Raw genomic sequence first — 19,500 nt, forward strand, 5'->3', positions numbered from 1 at the left:
GAGGTATAGTTATCCATATATTTCCCCCGCTATACAGGAAATCCAAAAGCACACTTACAACCCTCCGCACATTCTGCAGAAAGCTTCTGCACCACCAATTGTACACATGAATATATATCTGTCTCTCACTGGGAGGATTTATTTCCGCCTCGCTATGGAAATGAGAGCTAGTCCCAGCCTACTTTCCATTCATGTGAACAGGTTCTGACACAGGATCTTCATTCAAGGCCCAATATGCACCAACTGTTGTTAATCGCAGGGGGAAAAAAAGTCCAGACGGGAGGAAGGTAGCTAATTAAAGCATTTGTCCAAGCATATCATCATAATACCGGATGAAAATCCAGCAGGGTGACATTGTTAATTATTCTTTCAGGTCGAGTGTTTGTTTGGTCAATTTTGCTCTCAGGCTATCCATTGGTTGGAATGTGCCCGAAACCAGTTAAAGCTGACAAAAGTCTTGTTCCAGAATGCTCGTGGATTGAAGGTGAAATGCATTGAAAGTCTGAGGCATCGTCGTCGAAGTGTTTCACATTGCGAATAGCGCGATCTTTCGACGCGCTCCCGTGCAGTGAAGGGGCCCAGAAAAGGGCATCCATCAAATGATAGGCAGCAGCAACAGAAAGGGACAAATTATGAGAAGTATGCTGGGGAATATGAAGAGGTGGTGGTGACCTTGATAACTATTTTGCTCATGCCTCTCTAGATGTTTACATTGATGTAACAGATATGTTCACATTTTCTGGTCTCTGAATTGCACAAGCAAGCAGCTTACTATATTTTCCAGCTGACAGGCTGAGAACCATAACAAGTCTAACATTAGACTTCCCTGCAAATGAATAATAAATATATATAGCACATCGTCACCTTGGCTCATCCAAATATTAGCCAAGCTTAACATATGAGCCCATCCCCAGACGCTAATAATACTACCTCATAACAATGCAAACGACGCAGGGGCAATCGGTGCATGTTGCTGCGATATGTATGTTCATCTGTATCTTCGTCCCGAAGCTCCCTTGATCAGATTTTGTTCAGCAATATCTCGAATCAACCGGGCAAAGAAAGGGACGTTCACATCAATTTGTCATAATGCCGGGCTTGATGAAACAGGCCGTTAGACGCACTTCGTATGGGCCGAGCAAAAATGGTAGCAGCTATGCCAAATGATAATGGCTTGGGCTTCGATGCGAATATCCTGACTCACCATGCGTCAACTTTTCCTGAAGGCCATTTTTCCGTTTCTCATAAGAGCAGGTGTTGTAGGATGTACTACTCGTACTTGACTGGATTGTTCTAGTTTTAGCGGAGAAAAGATAGATATGGGACTAATTACTTGATGCTGCAGCCCGCCTTTATGTTATGTTCGAGGTTGATGATATATATATATATATATATATATATGCGTACTGAACTGGGACTCTAACAAGAACAATAGTCTGTCTATACTTTGGTCGCTTTAAGGGATTATATGCGAGTCACGCTAAGACCAATCAATAGTTTCCTCTATATGCGTCAGTTTAGTTTGCTCGCGGTGGAAAGGCCAGGATGAGAGGGCAGGAAGTTTTGAGCTACCCTGATTATCAATATCCATTGCCAGGTTTACTACTAAATAACTTATAAAATAGTATTGCTTTTTATTAAGACAACCAATGCAAGCTGTTGGGTTCCTGGTACAATACATACATGCTCATTCAGGGTACAAATATAAAAAGCAAATGCAATAGTAATGGAGTTAAAATTGGAAAAGAAACATAATATAAACCGAATATAAAATGAAAAGAACACAGACCACCCTCTCTCAATCCATAATTCCTGGAAAGTGAAAAGTTAAGAAAACAAAATAGAAAGTAGAAAGAGAGTGTGTGACTGAGGATGATCATGCAAAGTTATCAACCCTATCAACCCAGATATCTTCTAACTCCGCGAAATTTTGGAAATGTAGCGGGCGGTGTTGGTCATCGTAGAAACGCTACAGGAGAGAGGCAACATATTAGTAACTACCTCGAAATGGTTGCACGAGACTCGCAAGGAGGACAAACTTACCAAAGGGGTATCAATCTTCACATATACCGGTCGTTTTTCCACGTTGCTAAATGAGCTTCCCATAAAACTATAGTTCCAGACATTATTCTCTGGAACTAAAAAGTAGCCTCGTATTTTATCACTAAGCAAGAGTTGACATTTTTCTCCCATGCTAGTCGAGAAACCTTGAGGTTGATCCGAAGAAGTATCCTTGTTTTCGGCTCCCCATTTATATCCCTGGGGGGTTAGGGCCCATGCGCTCAACGACACCGAACCCGGAGTGAACGCTACAGTCATCGTCACAGTCTTTTTATCCCAGGAGGAATGCGCATTCATGAGGCGTGCATGCTGTGTAACATCCATCGCCGTCATATATGACGGCTCGTTTCCGGAGAGTGTGTGAATGATACCAAGAGGTTCCAGCGAATTGAGATACTCATGTTGCGGGAGTTGATGTGACAGCTGTATATCGCGGGTATTTCCAACTTGTGGGATCATCACGATCGTCCGTATCTCCTTCACTTGGTCATTGTCAGGCGGCGAGGCACCGTACAGATATCCAGCAACCTGTACTCGCAGATCCGCGATAGTGATGAATCGCTTCAAAACATTCTTTGGCATGATATATGTATAGTGGCCCTCTTGTATATCATCGGAAGAAATATAGATGTTGTTGGCTCGGGTTCGAAGATTTGAGGTGGCAATAGCACGAGTACGCCATTCGGTCTTGGACGCAAATGCTTGTTGCTCGTACTGAGAAGTTGTCGTAACAACGATTTCTTCTCCTCGGACATTTTGGGTTTTGGTTGTGACAGCGGTGAGCTGCTTTTGTTCGTCTTGTTGCTTCTCAATTTCGGCAGCCTGCTGACGCTGCATGGATGGCGCACTAATTTCCATACCAAGAATAATGTCCCGAACTTCGCTGCTAGTCAGACTCTGAGTGTTGACGTTATTCTTCTTGCCATAGTCGTTCAGAATCAAGTCACGAAGCTGTACTTCGACCTTGATCCAGTCCTCATCGGACAGCGTTGGCCAGATATGGTGCTCTTGAGTAATAACCATCTTATCAGGTCGCAGTAGTATCTTAGTTTTGTCAGAGTTGACATGCAAGGCTCTGAGGATAAGAATAAGGCGGGAGAAGGCAGTGTACGACGAGATAGTCTTCAGCCACTCATCGTAGAGGTTGAAAAGCACCATCTGTGGCTCTGTCGCTCGGAGGATCATGTCAGCAAGCTTCTCAACCTTCATTGCAGCCTGGAAAGGTAGCTGAAGCTCAGATGCTCTGATAGATATGTTGGGGAAATCGAGAAGGTGCACTTCGAGAGGATCAAGGAGACCCTTCCTGGTAACTATCAGTTGCTTCGGCTGTTCTTCGACTGGCAAAGATCTGATAAGAGCTGCAACTTCTTCCGCCGTTTTCCATTTAGCTAATTGGCCCAGACGTTTTTGGCCAGCCCAGACGCTCGTGTGGATAATTTTCAGGAACAGCTGACCCGTGCGCGGGTTGAATATGAAAATGGCACCGTTGATTGGCTTGGTCGTCAAATTACCCTCGAATGTTTTATGGATTGTCACACGGTAGACGTTGGTGTCGTCAATGAAGAGTTGGATTTGGTTACTAAAAAGTTCAGAGTAATTCTGGGAATTCAAGAATTCTTGGTTGCTTTCCGACGCATAGAGTTGGAGACCCTTCCGGATACGTTCCCTTAGGACATATAAAGCAGGGTTTGCCTTCATGATCTTTGCCATAGCTTGTTGCACCAGGGCCTTCAGCCCAGGGAAATACTGACCATAGGCGGAATAAAGGTTGTAAGCCAAGTCGATGCCGATCATAAGTCCAGTTGCGGATGGATATATGCTCATGCTATCTGTAGTATAATCGAGATACTTGGCACGAACATATCTCTCGATGTCATGAGAATCGTAGTCACCATACCGTAACTGTACATCCAACCAAAATTTGTTTGTCGTAGTCGGTTCGATGACGTCCTTGGTATCGAACAGAAGAGAGGGCCTCGTAACATTCCACTTATGGGTAGCAAATAGAAGGATATCCGCACATGAGCTATTCATCTTATACGATTTCCTAGGGTGGATGGTCTCCTTTTGCACTGTTTCAATACCCAACTGCTCCAATTCCTGGTCAAACACTTGACAGAGATCCATCACAACAGACTCATGGATCTTTTGCCACAAGTGAGCGCGGAAAATCTGAATGAGTGAAATCTTTAAGGTTGGGATCTTGCCGTGTAAGAATATTCCAGTCAGGTCTAGTTGAACCTGGAAGCCAACGTAGACGTTCGCACGATTAATTGTTGGAGACCACCACAAAGTAAATCGACGGTTAGGAATCTGATTTAAACCGGACCTCTGGGCATTCGTCAACTTCTTGAACTTCATGGATTCTTCGAAACCACTGTTGTGCAGCACAAGAAAATCATGACGTAGGTAGAGTTGGTCTTGATCGACTCGGAAACCAGCCCACTCAGTCGCCTCAGTTTCAAGCTGAATATCCTTGATTTTGAAACTGTGAGCTTGGGAAATTGGACGTTCAACTCCTCTCTCTCGTGCGAGGAGGCTTGGAATTTCGGCCACATTTCCAGAGATCTGGGCAAATTCTTGGGCTTTGTGCTGCGTACGGGTCGGTTTATGCGTCATACGCCGCTTTGTCGAAACACTGAAACCCAAAGAGCGCGCCAACGTTACGACATCCCAGATAAGAGTTGAGTTTGAGTCTTCAGTCTGGCTGAAGCCGAACGTGTTTTCTGAATCAACGTACCAACCACCACTGTCGATCAGTCCTGCGAGGAGGGCAAGTCGGACGGCTCGTGAGTTCTTCATGTATACCGAAGGGATACGTTTCTTGTCAGATCCAGAGTCATTCGTGCCACAAGTATGTAGTCCCAACGCTTCGAGCGCCAGCAGGAGCGATTCTACACTGGTAGTGCCATCAGGTCGGCCAACGATATCTTCAAGGATTTGGTCCTCCTCACCAGGACACAGCTCTCCGTACGTTCGACAACCAGTTCGCAGGTAATGAATCCGTCGACGTTTAGGGAATTCGTCGACGATACTGACATTCTTCTTCTCATCGAGATCCTCGATTTCCTCGTCCTCACTATCTATATCAAATAAGTCGAGGTCAGCTTCCTCTTCCGATAACACTTTGTTGGATTTGGATATTTCAATCCCTGAGTCAGAGATGACTGAAATGTTTGAGCTCTCTGATGGAAGGATCGCGTCCGTGATGAAAGTTGACATGCTCGACTTAGGCTGAGCAGCGACAGAAGTAGAAACAGACGTAGATCTGGGTAGAAGATTCATGGTAGCCACCGCTGACGATTCGGATAGAGGATGACGTTCACGGGAGTGCAGGGAGGTTACAGTGTTGGAAGAGAGACCACCGTTTGTGGCCGGGTAGGACGATGATCTAGCGCCCCCAGGCTGTGTGATGCTCTTGGCGGCGATCCGTTGCTTGCGGATAGTCTGTCGCGCTTGATGACGGAGAGGTAATTGGTTGCCGTTTTTCATAGCTGCTAGAGATGGTCGGTTGGAGACATATGAGACAAGTTGCAGGTCCAACTCGGCAGCATGGTCAGCGATGAACTCCCGGATTTCTTCTTCGTGATTGGTATAAATTGAGGATTTCGTGCGACTTCTATCACCCAGCCAGAGTCCAAGAAAATATGGATCTATGGGCACGGGTTTGCCGTTCAATTCGTAGCCAGGACTAGTAAAAAGTCGATACAGTTTCCTTTCATTAGGGTCAAGAGAAGCAAAATCAGCCGCAGTAATCTCCATAGTATCAAAATGCTCTATTGCTGAAATTTCGGACAGATCCTCTCCATCGTCCGTGGCATCTTCTTGCAATAATGGGAGGGCAAATGGACGGGCGTATACTTTGTCCACTCCGTCTCTCTTCTCTCGATGAAGGACGAGAATATGGTTTGGAGTAACCACGAGATCTTCTTTGCCCCCCTCCATTTTGATACGATAGAGACGATCCCGTCCACCAACAATGTTAAAAGCGCGACGAGGGCCACCATCGGGACCGAGCAGCAGGTCTCCCTCTCTCACATTTTCGACTTCGACCTTGGTACCATCGTATCGCAGTAACAGAGTCCCCTTGGCAAGGCAGGCTCTTTCCCAGAACAGGCCTTCCCATGAAGGAAACGCTGTGGCTTTGAACAATGTGTGTTCCAGAATCGTTTCAACACCCCCGAGAGCTTGGATAACATCGGTTCGATAGGCATTAAGATTCCACAGTTTCCCATCATGTCTTTGACTGGTCCACCAGAAAGGATTGCTCTTCATCAATTGATATGTTTTGAATTCAGTGCGCGTACGGAAGCCTTTGTCAAAGCTAAGTGTGCTTCGGTCTTTTTGGAAGAGAGTGTTGATGCGTGGAAGACCGCGATCCCAGCTGTCTTCCAAATCTTCAAGAGTTAATCGACGATTTTGTTGATTTGCCTCTTGTCGTTTCTGAGAATATTCCATCCAAACGCGTTGGGAATCTGTAAATTCTGCCTCCCAAGGTATAATGTACCTGAAGATGTTGGGGATCAAGGTCTCCTCATCATGGGACATACCAGCTCGGTAATGGGTGACACCGGTATCAGTTTGCTTCGACCATCGTTTATCGCTCGTTGGAATAAGTATGTGAGAACCAGAAATCATTCCTAAACCTCCTAATTCCTTGGGGGTATAGAACACAGCAGGGGGGAAACGGGACGGCATTTTAGAGTTCAACCCTATCTTAACTCTTGTTTGGATTTTGGTTTCGCATTTAACAATAGTATCCAAGAGGTTGACGGTAGATACAGCTGCTTCCCGATAATATGTGAACAGAGCGATCAGACTCGTATTCCACTTATTAGCAATTTTGGTAAATGTAGTCGAGCCAGAAGACATCAGAATCTGCCTTATCCGATTGTTGAACTTCTGGATATCTTCTTCCGTAACCTGTAAAAATGCATACGCCGTTCGTTCCTTGGTCGTGTTATCTGCTAAGGACCAAACGCTGTCCTTGACTGGGAACTCGTCATTCTGATTGCGGATTTTGGGCAAAATGCGAACCTCAAACCCGCACATTGAGAATAACAGATTTGGATTGTCTTTGCTGTACACACTGGCAAAGGTGTCATCCCACTCAATAGTGGTGATGGATCTTGGAAGGCGATTCTTGAGATCCCAAAAGACGGCACGACCCAGGTTAACGTCATGTCTCATCAGCCGCATTCTTGAATCTCTTGGCCAACACTTTTTGTTTTTATACCCGATAACGTTTTCGAAATTCGGATCCGGCTGCTCAGTCAAAAACCTTTGGATAAGATCTCGTGATTCATCGGCGGAGAATCTCAAAAAAACCCAAATTTTGTCAATATATCTTGTGTATAGGCGGATAGGGTGCCTTGTTTCAGTTGCACGATCTCTGAACTGCAAGAAATCATTCGGACTCTGGGGAGGACCTGCAATTTCACTTGCTCGTTGCAAGCCCAGCAGGAGTAAGTCGATAACGAGACCATAATATTGGAAAACAAAGCCTGAGAACTGGAGGCCACGAATCATGCCGTAGCTGTTTGTATGATTCATGTCCTTGTAATTGAGCTGAACGTTATTTTTCGAGGTGATGTAATCAGCCAAGTTATGGTCCATGATCAGACGCAGCAGTCGGTTGAGAAGGGTTAGATCGATCTTCTCATACACTTTGGATAGTTCCGTTTCGATCATAACGTTACATTCTCCATCGGCGGTGTTCCAAACATTGGAGAGGTTGTTGATGCCTTGGGCCCATTTGTAAGTCAGGAGAGGAGGTACTTCAGAATCTGATGGTTTGATCCAGGCAGGGAAAAGATGGCGTTGATCGGATTGATACCAGAGGTATTGATCCAGGTACGCATCGGTGATTTTCTCAATGGGTTCAATGTCGTACACCGGATTTATATTGGAATAGTTGTCATTCATATCAATACCAACTTCCTTGAACGCTCGCTGCGTGAGAAGGAATCGCTTAATTCTCGCTAGTGTTGTGCCTGGAGAATCGTAAGCTTGTTCAATAAGCGCAAGTTCCTCTCGTTGACTTTGATTCAAGCGACCCTTGACAGAGTAAGCCTCACGCAAACGTTCTAGAGCCAGAATCAAGATTTTCGTATCATGCTTGTAGGATACGCTCGGGAAAGGTATAGGGGAAAATTTGCGAGACTCCAACCAATGGACAGTGGTCGTATAAATGGCGACTGCTTCTTCAGAAGAGACGTAGGGCCCGTCTTTCAGGTAGTTATGTTGCCTCTCTTGCTCAGCCTTGAGCCAGAGTCTGGTAAGTCGTCCGAGATTTTTCTTAGCCACAGTCTTATCAACCGTTGCACCGCGCCGAATTCGCTCTCGATTGTAATGGGCAACAGAAATCCACCAATCCGCCTTGCTCTTAACATATCTAAGAATGATATTCTCAATGGGAGCCGGAAGGCCCGGAACTTTCCAGGGTATGTTACTCTTCCAGCATCTCCACGCTTCCGAAAGATGTTGAAGAACAGTATTAACTTTATTTTGTTTAATACCTTCGGGCATCATATCCATAAGATCCGCCATGACTGACGCGCGGAGTTCTAGATCGAAGTGCGATTCGACACGTTGCTTTGTAACAGTTTTCGCGACACCCTTGCTATGGCGACCTTCAAATTGACGAGATAGCAAATTCCCAAGCCAGCGTTCAAGAAGCGGAATAATTCCCCTTAGGAAGAAAAGCCAAACCCTCCAGGCGGGTGCCCAGAATCCACAACCAGGACCCTTTCCAACTGGGCCGGAATTGAAACGATAGTATATGAGATGCTTCAAGTCCTTGCATGATCTGATCTGGTGCATCAACTTGTATTTGTACCTGTACATCCCAGTCAGCTGGCCAACGTGGTTAAAAGCATAGAGGATACCGTCAGCTAGCTGGAATGCATCAATATTTCCCAACCGATATTGAACCTGGGCGTCAACAATCAGCTTTGTTAAGCGAAGGATTTCTCGCATTAGATGGAAAGCATTTCCAAAACGGGATTTCTTTCTCTCTTTGGTCGTCAACGTCTTCACAGGCTTCAAATTAAAGTTATAATCGAGATGTAGATAGGTCAAATTTTTGCGGTGAATCAGCAAATTTAACATGTTAAAGCCTTGTCGACAGACTTGAAGACCGGCCTCTACCCAATCGATTGTTGTTTGCTGGAAGAATTTCGTGCCTTTCAGTGTTCTCAAAAGATTCTGTTTGCTTTGTGCCTTCGGTTTTTTCTTGTGTAACTCATTCAGAACGTAAGTTTTTAGAAGCTTCTGGTAAGATACTCGAACTTTCACAGGCTGGCCCTGCGGGCAATGCTCCAGATACCACTGCTTTACAAGAGGAACGTCTTGAGCCCGAACCATTTTGCCCGAGCGGCGGTCAAATGGATAGGGAGCCCACCAAAGAGCGATTGCAGAAGCGGTTTCACTGGTGTACAATTCCTCATCCGCCAAGAAAGGTTCAGCATTCGCTGGGAGTGTAAATTCATCCTCATCATTGCCAAGCCCGAATATCTGATCTTCGTGGCTAACCGTTATGTTTTTAGGTGCGACAGAGCGGGAGGATATCGGATTAATGACAGGGTCAAAGTAAAAGGCTGGGAGGTTAGGATCATCTGATCGAACATATACGATCTGAGGGTGGGAGTACCAAGACAGCTTAACACTGCGAGGTAAAGAATTGTACAGGTATGGGAAAGCAACGCGATATTCGGTTCGGATGGGAGCTCTGAAGATGATACGATCGATCGCGTTGAATTCCCCAAAATCCTCATCATTAGGGTCGACGTCTTTGTACAACGGTTCGAATCTGGGGCCACCGGGAATTGCGACGTTAAGGGCCTTAGCAGTCAAGAAGCTGTTAAGTTCGAACATATGGAAATAATTCTTATCTACTACATCACTGAGCAGTTGACGGCTCAAGCGATACAGTGTTGCCATTTGCGGAAGGGTCAAATTCCACTCCTTATAGCTAGGTCCATTGACATGTGGGGTATCGAGGAGTGGGCGGTGATCGTAGAACCATTCAAAGACGGGAGCATCCTCAGATTCATCAAGTTCCATCTGGATGGGTTCCAAGGGCTCCACATCCTCAATGTTTTCTGACCAAGACAGAGGTGGCTCCTCATCGTCAAAGGGTGGAAAACGCATTCTTTTGAAATGCCTCCGGTCACTTTTCTCCCGTCGCATCGTCATCCACATGGTAGCCCATTGCGCGTGAAAGACGGGTTCAATGACTCGGGGAATCTCGTTGACCAATGTCAAGCAGCCATTGACATGGTAAAGGACCTTGACCTCACGAGCAGACTCCCAGGGCATCGGCATATTCTCCAACAACTTCAACACGGCATGCGGCATGAATTTCAATGCCCCCAGGTAGCTTCTTTTGTCGGTGCTGAACTTCTTCTGCGATACGTCTCCTATATCCTTTACAATCTTCCGTAAATGCTCCGGCGGCATATCTGCCTTCTGAGTTTCCACAAACCCGGTCTTTCTCTTCTCCCCAAAACGGTTTCGTTGTGTCCGTAGCCATTCGTTCTTCTTCTGTGCAAATTTCGCGACCAGAGGGTCAGCCGGAGGACGGTATCCGGGAGGTGGGGGAGCAAGAGGCATGGACGGAGGAGATGCAGCTCCCCACCCCGGGGGTGGAGGAGGTGGAAGAGACGCCATGTTGAATGAGGATGGCACTAAATAACAATCTCGCCTCGCCCCTAGTTGATAAGTACAGGTCTGGTAAACTTCACGATCAGTCTCACCATCGGTTGACCAGATATCTCCAACGTTTGATAGGAGGTTCAAAGGTGAAATAGCAGAGGTCCCGACACGACAGAGAAGAAAAGAGAAGCTGCTGAGTGGATGCGAAGGTCGTTGGTTGCCTTGTCATTTTCATGAAGCAAAAGATAGGTCGCGTTGGAAAGAATCCTCTAGGTGGCGGCTCAAGTCCGATATTCACTAGTCCAAATACGGTTTAGCACCCACTCGCCAAATCTTTAGCGCGCTTCCCGAATTTGTATTGCAACCCACACAAAATCGAATCGCATAACGAAATATCCGACAACCACAACGACAACGGCGACGCCATCACCCCGAAGCAGAGCTTGTCGACAGCAAAGTTTTGAGGACAGTCACAATGGCCAATACCAGACTTCAATACGTGAGTGGAATTCTGTGGGAAGTTGCTCTATGATGGCGAAATAATGCTAATTTATGTTTTGTCTCCTTAGCGACGACGGAATCCGTATGTGCAATTTCTCCTTCCCGAACCGCTGCGAAATGAATCGCTGTGATGCTTTAATTTTTGGACATCAATGGTGGTTCTGACAATTTGGATGCATTAGGTACAACACACGGTCAAATAAAGTCCGCATCATCAAGACTCCAGGCGGCAAACTCAGATACCTTCACATCAAAAAGAAAGGAACCGCACCAAAATGTGGTGACTGCGGTATCAAACTCCAAGGCGTGAGTCTCACCTAACGGGTTATTACATTTATATGTGCGGGATTTTGGTGTATGGATAGAACTGGGGAGTTATGGAACATTTTTGAACGACATTTCGACCGAGAACCTGAGGAAAACGCCCCGAAGAATATGACGCGGAATTAATACAGAACGCCAAAAATTCCTCCAGAATGCTAACGGTTCCTCCGTTGTTAAATATTAGATTCCTGCCCTCCGACCCCGTGAATACTCCCAGGTCTCCCGGCCCAAGAAGTCGGTGTCCCGTGCCTATGGCGGCTCCCGCTGCGCTGGCTGCGTCAAGGACCGTATTGTTCGCGCGTTCCTGATTGAGGAACAAAAGATCGTCAAGAAGGTGCTGAAAGAATCGCAAGAGAAGACTGCTGCTGCATCGAAGAAGCGTTAAGTGGGGAAACTGGGATGTTTGATGTGGATTTTCGATGTTCTGGAGTTCTGCTGGACGAAAATGGCGGGAAACTATGACATATGGAAGCGTCAGTCATGGCGGTGCATTATTCTGTTTCTCTTTCTTTTTCTTTTTGTGCCAATGATGTGATCGTTATTCCAGTCAACAATGGGTTAAATTCTCTTTTGTTTGGGATTGCCCCAGGTTTTCGCTGAGATAGAAAACTAGGCGGATTTTCAATCCATGAAATAGACACTCAAAAGATGAATTTAACGTCATTTCCTAACTTGTTTCAATTTCTTCCACGAGTTCTACTTATTTCCTGAGGCTCAGGCCCTCTAAACTGGCTTGCAGAGTAATTGTCCGGCTAACTTCACCCTTTTCTTGGAGCAATGAAGAGCACTACAGCGGCACTGTAGTCCTCCGGATTCATCCAAGACAACTCCTATTGTTAAAACATAGACTAAGGCACTGTGATTCCACCAAAGCCGTGCCTGGTTCCCGGTACCGCTAGATAAATTTCCAGCCCGAAAATAAGCCATACCAGATGAAGTTCTTTTATTTTCATCACTACTTTATGGCACATACAACAACAACGATGCTGTGTAATATTTCACGGAACCCCTCTACTGTGGCAGAATTTGTGAGTATGTCTCACACATCTAACCTCAACAGGAGACTACAGCTCCATTGGGACTTCGTTTGATTGATGAGGTTGGGTTTTATGAAGGTGTGCAATGTCTGATAGTTGTCTACAACAGGAACTTACCCCAGGGTCTTGGGTCACAACTTTAGGGATCCTTGTGCGAAGCAGACGCTATGCTAATAACCATCGCGAAGGTATCATCTGCAGGGCATTCAGGCGCAAATAGTGCATTACACCAAGGGCATATTTATCTGATAGTCGGAGACATTAACCCAACTTAGCGTCCAAAACGTAGATGCCATTCTACAGGCGCCACCATTTCCTTTGAAGGACTGTGACAGGTGAACGGATTATGTGGTCTCGGCCTCTACCGGACGAAGATTACATATGGCATGCTGCTCTTCAGGGATCGCATCTTGAAAGATCATGCAAGCAATATTTGAGAGCATCTGCGCCAAGGGCTTATTGAGTTTGAAAATGCAGGCTATGTTTAAACTTCTAAATGGCTAAGAGGCTGTTTCTAGTCGGGAAAATGATGCCGTTGTAATTCAGAATTGAATCAATAATGGTGGCTCCACTTCTCCTTCCCACACCGTACCAGAGAAATATATGAAACTAGGCACCTAATTAAGAGATTGACATGTAAGTATACCTTTTAGATAATATTCCTATTTCCGCACTTGCATTTCCCATACGGTTAGCAACAGCAATTTCAGTATGCATAAAATCTTTCAATCTTGCAGCGCTGTACTAACGGCAGCAATGAATGGCAATTGACAGATACTTTAATCGCTTAACCGAATAGAATAAGATTTCTCCCCTTGACAAATTGGTCCTTAGGAACCTCAACATGAGAAGGTTCTCCTCTAATCTACAGGCAATTCCGTGTCTTCAACTCTTTGGTCAATAATTTAATTACTCTGACGAAGGGGCATGAATACAGACGATGAAGGGCCAGATGAGAATCACATAAAGTCTTCACTCTTCAGCCCATTGGGCATTGAGCAGATGCACGCTGTAGACACCTTCAGCCAAATCACTCAGATATGCATGCATTATTAAGAAGATTCATACTGCTCAGGCCAGAGCGTTTATATCAATTTTTCCACATCAGGCATTGTATGTCCGGCACCCTCTGCATGAAAAGACCATCAAGCACCCATCGCAAAGAGGGGTAAGGAAAATACTAGCCAATTGTGGAAGACACCAGGGAGATCTGAAGGCTAGGACTTCTTCACACCAGTAGTAAGTTGAAGAAACGCTTATCATATACATTTATGATGATGATGTATCCCGGCTACGGAGCAACAGTTCGTAACACTGATTGCTGCAAGTGCTGGCTGCATGGCATGAATTCTCACCAGGAAACGTGAGATGCAATCTGGCCCGCTTCCATATAATATGCATCCTTGAAGGGATGATGATCAGCACACACACTGAGACAAGAAGCGAAAATCTCGACGATGCCGAAAAAAAAAAAAGAAAAAGAAAAAGAAAAATCAGGTAGATTAATGGCTATGTTCCAACAATCGTGACCTAAGTGGTATCGAAAGCTTGCCTTGCGAGATCTGTCCGTCAACAGGAGACACCAAGTGTCTGTTCAGATCGACGCAGGGTCGACCCCATTCTTCGCTTATCAGTGGAGTTCATCGTCATTTCGCCAATGAACCATCGTATAGTTATAGGCGCCAGAAGGCCAATGACCATCGTATATAAGCGCCAGAAGGACAAAGAACCCAAGATGATGCTAAAATTTAACCCGCCCACCCCATAATTTCTGAAGTCCGAAAGCGGTGAGGGATTATCGAACTTGCATACAATGTGCGCGGATCCGATGCGAAGCAGTGATGATCAGTCGATATTTCGCGATTCTGGAGACCTTATCCTGTCGGTCATTCTCCTCATTTCCATGGAAACGTTGGTCTAGCCAGCGGGATCTCCCAACACGGCATGCATTTGTAATTGCTCTTTGCCACACCGAGAAGTTGTGGTGCTTTATCTTGAGCAGTCACTGTTCCGCACCAAACAACCAGATTAATGACAACTTATCATTTCTCACCGTAGGAGAGGAAATATTTCAGATATCCATATACAAAATGAGAGAACTGATCAAGAGCCAACATAGTTTGCCTAGCTATTGAAACTGTGCCGCGCTGATTTGACGGGGTGAAATAGAGAGTCCTCGAATTAAAGGCTGAATGGAATAATCTGAGGCAGTGGTAACATCTGCGCTTCTCGCTCCACACTGTTGAAAGAAGAAGAAATGCCTTCAGAGACGGAGTTCATTGAAATGATGACTTCAGCAAAATCGTTTTCCATTGGATAAAATTAGTCCGAAACCAATGTGCTATATACGTACATCTGACAAGTATGCCATACTTGGATCCAATCCACACTCTGAACAGCTTATATGCTGCAAATTATCTAGGCTCCCTTCAAACTACTTCTTCATCTTCTAATTGGGTTATTCGCAATACCATGCAATGCACTGAAAAAGTGAAAAGTCGGCACAGGTTCAATTATTTTTGCATTTATCCGCGCTAGCAGCATTCCCAGCCCGGTGGATAACTAGCCCGAGGGAAGGAAAAAGAAAAAGAAGAAAAAAGAAAAATAGAGCGCCACAGCTTCCAAAAACACCCTTTGTCGAGTACGGATTTCGGCAAATACTGCCCCCCTTCAGCTAACGAGGTTGTTATAACTTTTGGATCATGTCGTTCTTTGAGGAACCAGTTTATCAGTTCCTGGTCTCGGATCGACAACTAAAACGATTCAATTCATGGAGACCTCCAGTGGAGAGGCGACACCGGTATCCTACCCGAAGCTTCGAACCAGTCGTGTGACAATATTTTCTTTTGCGCCTAACAAGGAGTTAGGCAACGAGAGATGGATGCGTTCCGTTCCATATATTTCAACAGTTGAGGGATTTTGATGGTCAAATTTTCCTCACCCCTTTCTTTGTTCTAATTGCCGTAAATTTGAGATGACAGAACAATGCGGCGGATCGCAAACCCGTGCCAGTCAGCAAAAAGCATGGTTGCGGGAAGTCTGGAGACGCGCAGGGCTCCGGGGTTGGCACTAGATTTTCTGGAAGATCGACTGTAATCGGATTAAAAACCGTGGGTTGGGTTAAGGGAAGGAGTAATAGCACATACCAAGATGCAAGGGTTGTCTTGTTCCACTGGTCGCATTGCAGGGCCTAAGATCGAATACCGAAGATCAAAGAACCACTTAGTTAAAAGGGTCAGATGGTACCGAATACTCTAAGCAATGCTTCTTTACACGCCAGTACATTCGTCGAATCGAAAGGTGACAGCGGCTGGTGATCGGAGAAGGGCGGCAGCTTTCTCACGTATCACAGAATCATCTCGCTCAAAATTGACGTCCTAGGTGATGCGAGGCGGATCCGGCATGGGAGGCTTGACCCCAATATTTGGCATTTTAAGAAGATTAAAAACCATTGATGTGAAAACGCTATTCCCGAGGAAAATTTGTTTTGGTTCTGAGGGAAGAATCCAACCGAATTCCAGCGATTTATGAGTGACATTTTGGACAACTCCCATAAATAGAATATGATTTAAAATTTCCTATCACTCGTTGAATACGGAGAATATTTATACTTCTCACTCCGGAGGAGCTGTGAATAAAAGAAGTCGCAGACGGGTGGGGCCAGTTGTTCTATGTTGATATTCTCATTTAACTGGAAACTCTTCCCGTGATCTCCTACTGTAGATGGCCGCCAGCTATTTACTTCTGTAGCTGGCTCATAAAATTGAAAGTACCTTAAGAAAATCGAATTTTCTTCGCCTCAGTACGAACTAACCTGACGTGGGAGTTGTAGATGAAAAATATTAAATGAACATTAGTTCGCATAAAAATAAAGCCCAAAAATGCCCGAATAGAGTTAAACATGGGAATATGATATGGCCAAGTCCATCCAGCCAGAAAATAGGATATGCACATCAAATTCGGTTTAGACATCCATCCCGCCCTTTGTAATGTACACGCTGGAGTCGCATTCCACAAAACGGGCCGTGTCGATCATCACTCTATATAAATGAACCAAGACTGCAAACTTCGAGTTGCCTGCAAAACATGAGAGTGGGAGAACAATGAATAGACACACCAACCCTGCAACGCATTAGTCATCCTGCTGCTTAAACAAATTAGGGGGTGGGGGGTCAACCAAATCTAAAAAGGAAAAACAAATTTGTAAAACGTCAATGTCGAATCGCAACAGTGATCCATACGCCAAAAGGAAACAAGAAAAAGAAGATCAACGTGCATCAGTTCGATCCAGCAGGGAAGAGGCACGAATGACAACCTAGAACGACATGATTCGTTCTTTCAACAGTTCCACTGATATCGTCAAAATGAGTGCTAAAGTCATTGCCTTGCGAAAATAAGGTTGCGGAAAATAGATGATTGTCATGGAAATCGGAGTTTGCATAGATGCCAATCACATGTTCAAGACCAAAGCTATCGGGCGTAAAACCGGTAGTCTGGTTGGAGAACATCGGCTGTGAATATTCAAAACTAAACGACGTAATATCACCACCCTGGAGTTGGTAGTTATTGACATCCACAATCCTGTTGGCCACTTGTTGTAGAGGCTCCCGTTTAACTTGCCTCATCTTGGCAGATTCCTTGGCAGCCCTGCCGCCTCTCGCCCCGGATCGTTGGCGCTTGGGAGCAGGAGGTTCTGACCTTGGAGACATTTCGTGAATAACTAGCTTTCGGCACCTCGTAGTCGATTGCACTCCATTCCGGAGACCAGCCACGCCGCCTCTCGCCCCGGATCGTTGGTGCTGGGGAGCAGGAGGTTCTGGTTTTGGAGACAATTCGTGAATACCTAGCTTTCGGTACCTCGTAGTCGACTGCACTCCATCCCGGAGAGCCTCTTCTGTAAGGACCCATGCACTTGCCCTTTTTCTTTTCGCACCATTAGGAGATGAGGTGATATCCATACCTTCAAATGCCTATCACAGAATCAGTAAAACACAATGCTAAATTGGCATGCACTATTTGTAAAAGGTATCCTTACTGCATTCATTGAAAGATTATGCCGTACACTATTTTGCCAGCCTTTCAAATCCGAACTTTTAACTTTATTCGTATTTTTTTCGAACCATCGGTAAAGCTCTCTCAGGGCCATCTTATTGTCAGGGGCAGACTGAAGAGCCCGATATATCAATCTGGAGTAAGTATTATTAGCCTTTCCATTCCCAGTTTCGCGATCTGAAGGAATATTGGCTGCGGAAGGCGTTGCTGAATCAGGACTGAGCTGCAAATTATTGGACTCTACTGATGGACTTGACATCAATGAAGTTTCTGGTGAAAATGCAAAACGAGTGCTCTGGCGGTTTGAAAACATGCGGTGTGTCCACTGATCTGGGCAGTTGGACAATGGAAACTGCGGTCGCGACAGTGACCGCTGGCCATCAGCAAATTGAATAGATGAAATGGAGCCATTTGGTCCGTGTGCTGACAGCTCCGGATAAGGCGTCAATTGAGCGAAATCCCAAGAATTGACTGGCGGATGATGCTGGCTGACGTAGGAACCAGCAAGGAGCGATTCACCCGGGCTGTCCCCATGCCATAAATTATAGTTTCCCGCATCACGTTGGGAGACGTAATTGAGACAATTTGGGTTCACCATGAAACCCTCACCCAAACCAAATTGCCATGAATCTTGTAGCTGGAATGATGAATTCTGACCTAGCTTTGGATGTTGCAAAATATTCGGATCGTAGCTCATGAAGTCGTTAGAATTTTGGATCACGTTAAAACATGATAAAGGGTCAGAGGGATGTCTTAGGGAAACGGTATCGATGAAAGACGGAAACTGTCCCAGGGGAGATGTTCCATACACCAGCTCTGGCTCAGGTGGAAGAGGTAGATTCGGTGGCTGTGGATTTCGTGGTTGAAAATGATAATATCCATCGCTGTCTTTCATTATTGTCAATGTCTTTGGGTATTGCTAGTTCGACACTTTCATTTGAATGTCTTAGACGGTGATAAAAGTCGGCGGGGTCAATATGTTTCGAGAATGTGTCACTAAGTGAGTATTAAGGGTTGGTTTTCTAGAAACGGGGTCTGTGAGACAGTGATATGGAGAGCAACAGCGGCTTTCCGGAATGAGTTGAGGTTGCCGGATACACAGTGGGATATATTAATACCTGCAGGTGCCAACACATAGGGCAGCCTGTCGCTGAAGACAACCTATACAAAAAAGCTTGCAAAAGGCAAACAAAGAATAGATATCATAAATAAGAACAAGATCCTTCCACAATTGCAATTAATACTTTGCTGGATATTCAGTATTTTGTGGAACAAGCAATCTGCTCTAAGACCAATTAATGTGCAGGGATTGTCAGGATTCCGGTTTTACAGCAGCCTGGTAGAATGGGAAAGGCGTTGAAATGTGACAAGCAAGCAAGCGTAGCAACATCGATGACACTAGCTTTGCGCGGCGGGTAGTTGCTTGATCTGCCCTGTCATTAGTTGTTTTAATAAAGGTAAAAGTACGACCACCTGTGGTTGACCAGTTGATCAACAAAGATCTGGAAGAGCTTCCGAAACTCAAAATCTCCCGGGACCGGTCATCCACGAAAGCCAGCCCGAACTAAGCAAATCCAAAGCCCTCTCTCCCGTCCCCTCTTTTCCTCTTTCATTCCATAGGTTTAACAGTATTTTTGAATGGTCGATTCATTCAACAATTCTCAAAAATATAATTGATATAGCTCTATGAATCGTGGGTAACGTAGACTAGAATCATGGCTGCTCTTTCACTATGCACGACCGTAGGAATATGGTCCGTGAGGAAGAAAGCAAAATTATCATGAGAGAAGCATTGTGGTGGTTGGTGACCGCGTAAAACATGAGAACCTATCTCGCATGTATAATTGAAACTGTGCCACTGGTGAGATAG

The 19,500-nt window shown here is 45.3% G+C and overlaps 3 protein-coding genes across 3 annotated transcripts; 1 reads left to right on the forward strand and 2 right to left on the reverse strand.

The window, feature by feature from the left end:
• Nucleotides 1-1,876: 1,876 nt before the first annotated feature.
• Nucleotides 1,877-10,731, reverse strand: PADG_04401 (pre-mRNA-processing-splicing factor 8; the record flags this gene model as incomplete). Its single annotated transcript, XM_010761527.1, has 2 exons — nt 1,877-1,969; nt 2,044-10,731. The coding sequence occupies 2 exons, from the start codon at nt 10,729-10,731 to the stop codon at nt 1,877-1,879; spliced, it is 8,781 nt and encodes a 2,926-aa protein (XP_010759829.1).
• Nucleotides 10,732-11,191: 460 nt separating this feature from the next.
• PADG_04402 (60S ribosomal protein L34-A) lies at nt 11,192-11,926 on the forward strand (the record flags this gene model as incomplete). The annotated part of the gene is made up of 4 exons (XM_010761528.1): nt 11,192-11,215; nt 11,286-11,299; nt 11,400-11,523; nt 11,726-11,926. The coding sequence occupies 4 exons, from the start codon at nt 11,192-11,194 to the stop codon at nt 11,924-11,926; spliced, it is 363 nt and encodes a 120-aa protein (XP_010759830.1).
• A 4,929-nt stretch (nt 11,927-16,855) lies between these two features.
• Nucleotides 16,856-18,525, reverse strand: PADG_04403 (uncharacterized protein; the record flags this gene model as incomplete). The annotated part of the gene is made up of 2 exons (XM_010761529.1): nt 16,856-17,548; nt 17,614-18,525. 2 exons carry the CDS (start codon nt 18,523-18,525, stop codon nt 16,856-16,858), a joined length of 1,605 nt encoding a protein of 534 aa, XP_010759831.1.
• Nucleotides 18,526-19,500: the final 975 nt, after the last annotated feature.

Source organism: Paracoccidioides brasiliensis (assembly GCF_000150735.1).
Source record: "Paracoccidioides brasiliensis Pb18 unplaced genomic scaffold supercont2.4, whole genome shotgun sequence".
Classification (NCBI taxonomy): domain Eukaryota; kingdom Fungi; phylum Ascomycota; class Eurotiomycetes; order Onygenales; family Ajellomycetaceae; genus Paracoccidioides; species Paracoccidioides brasiliensis.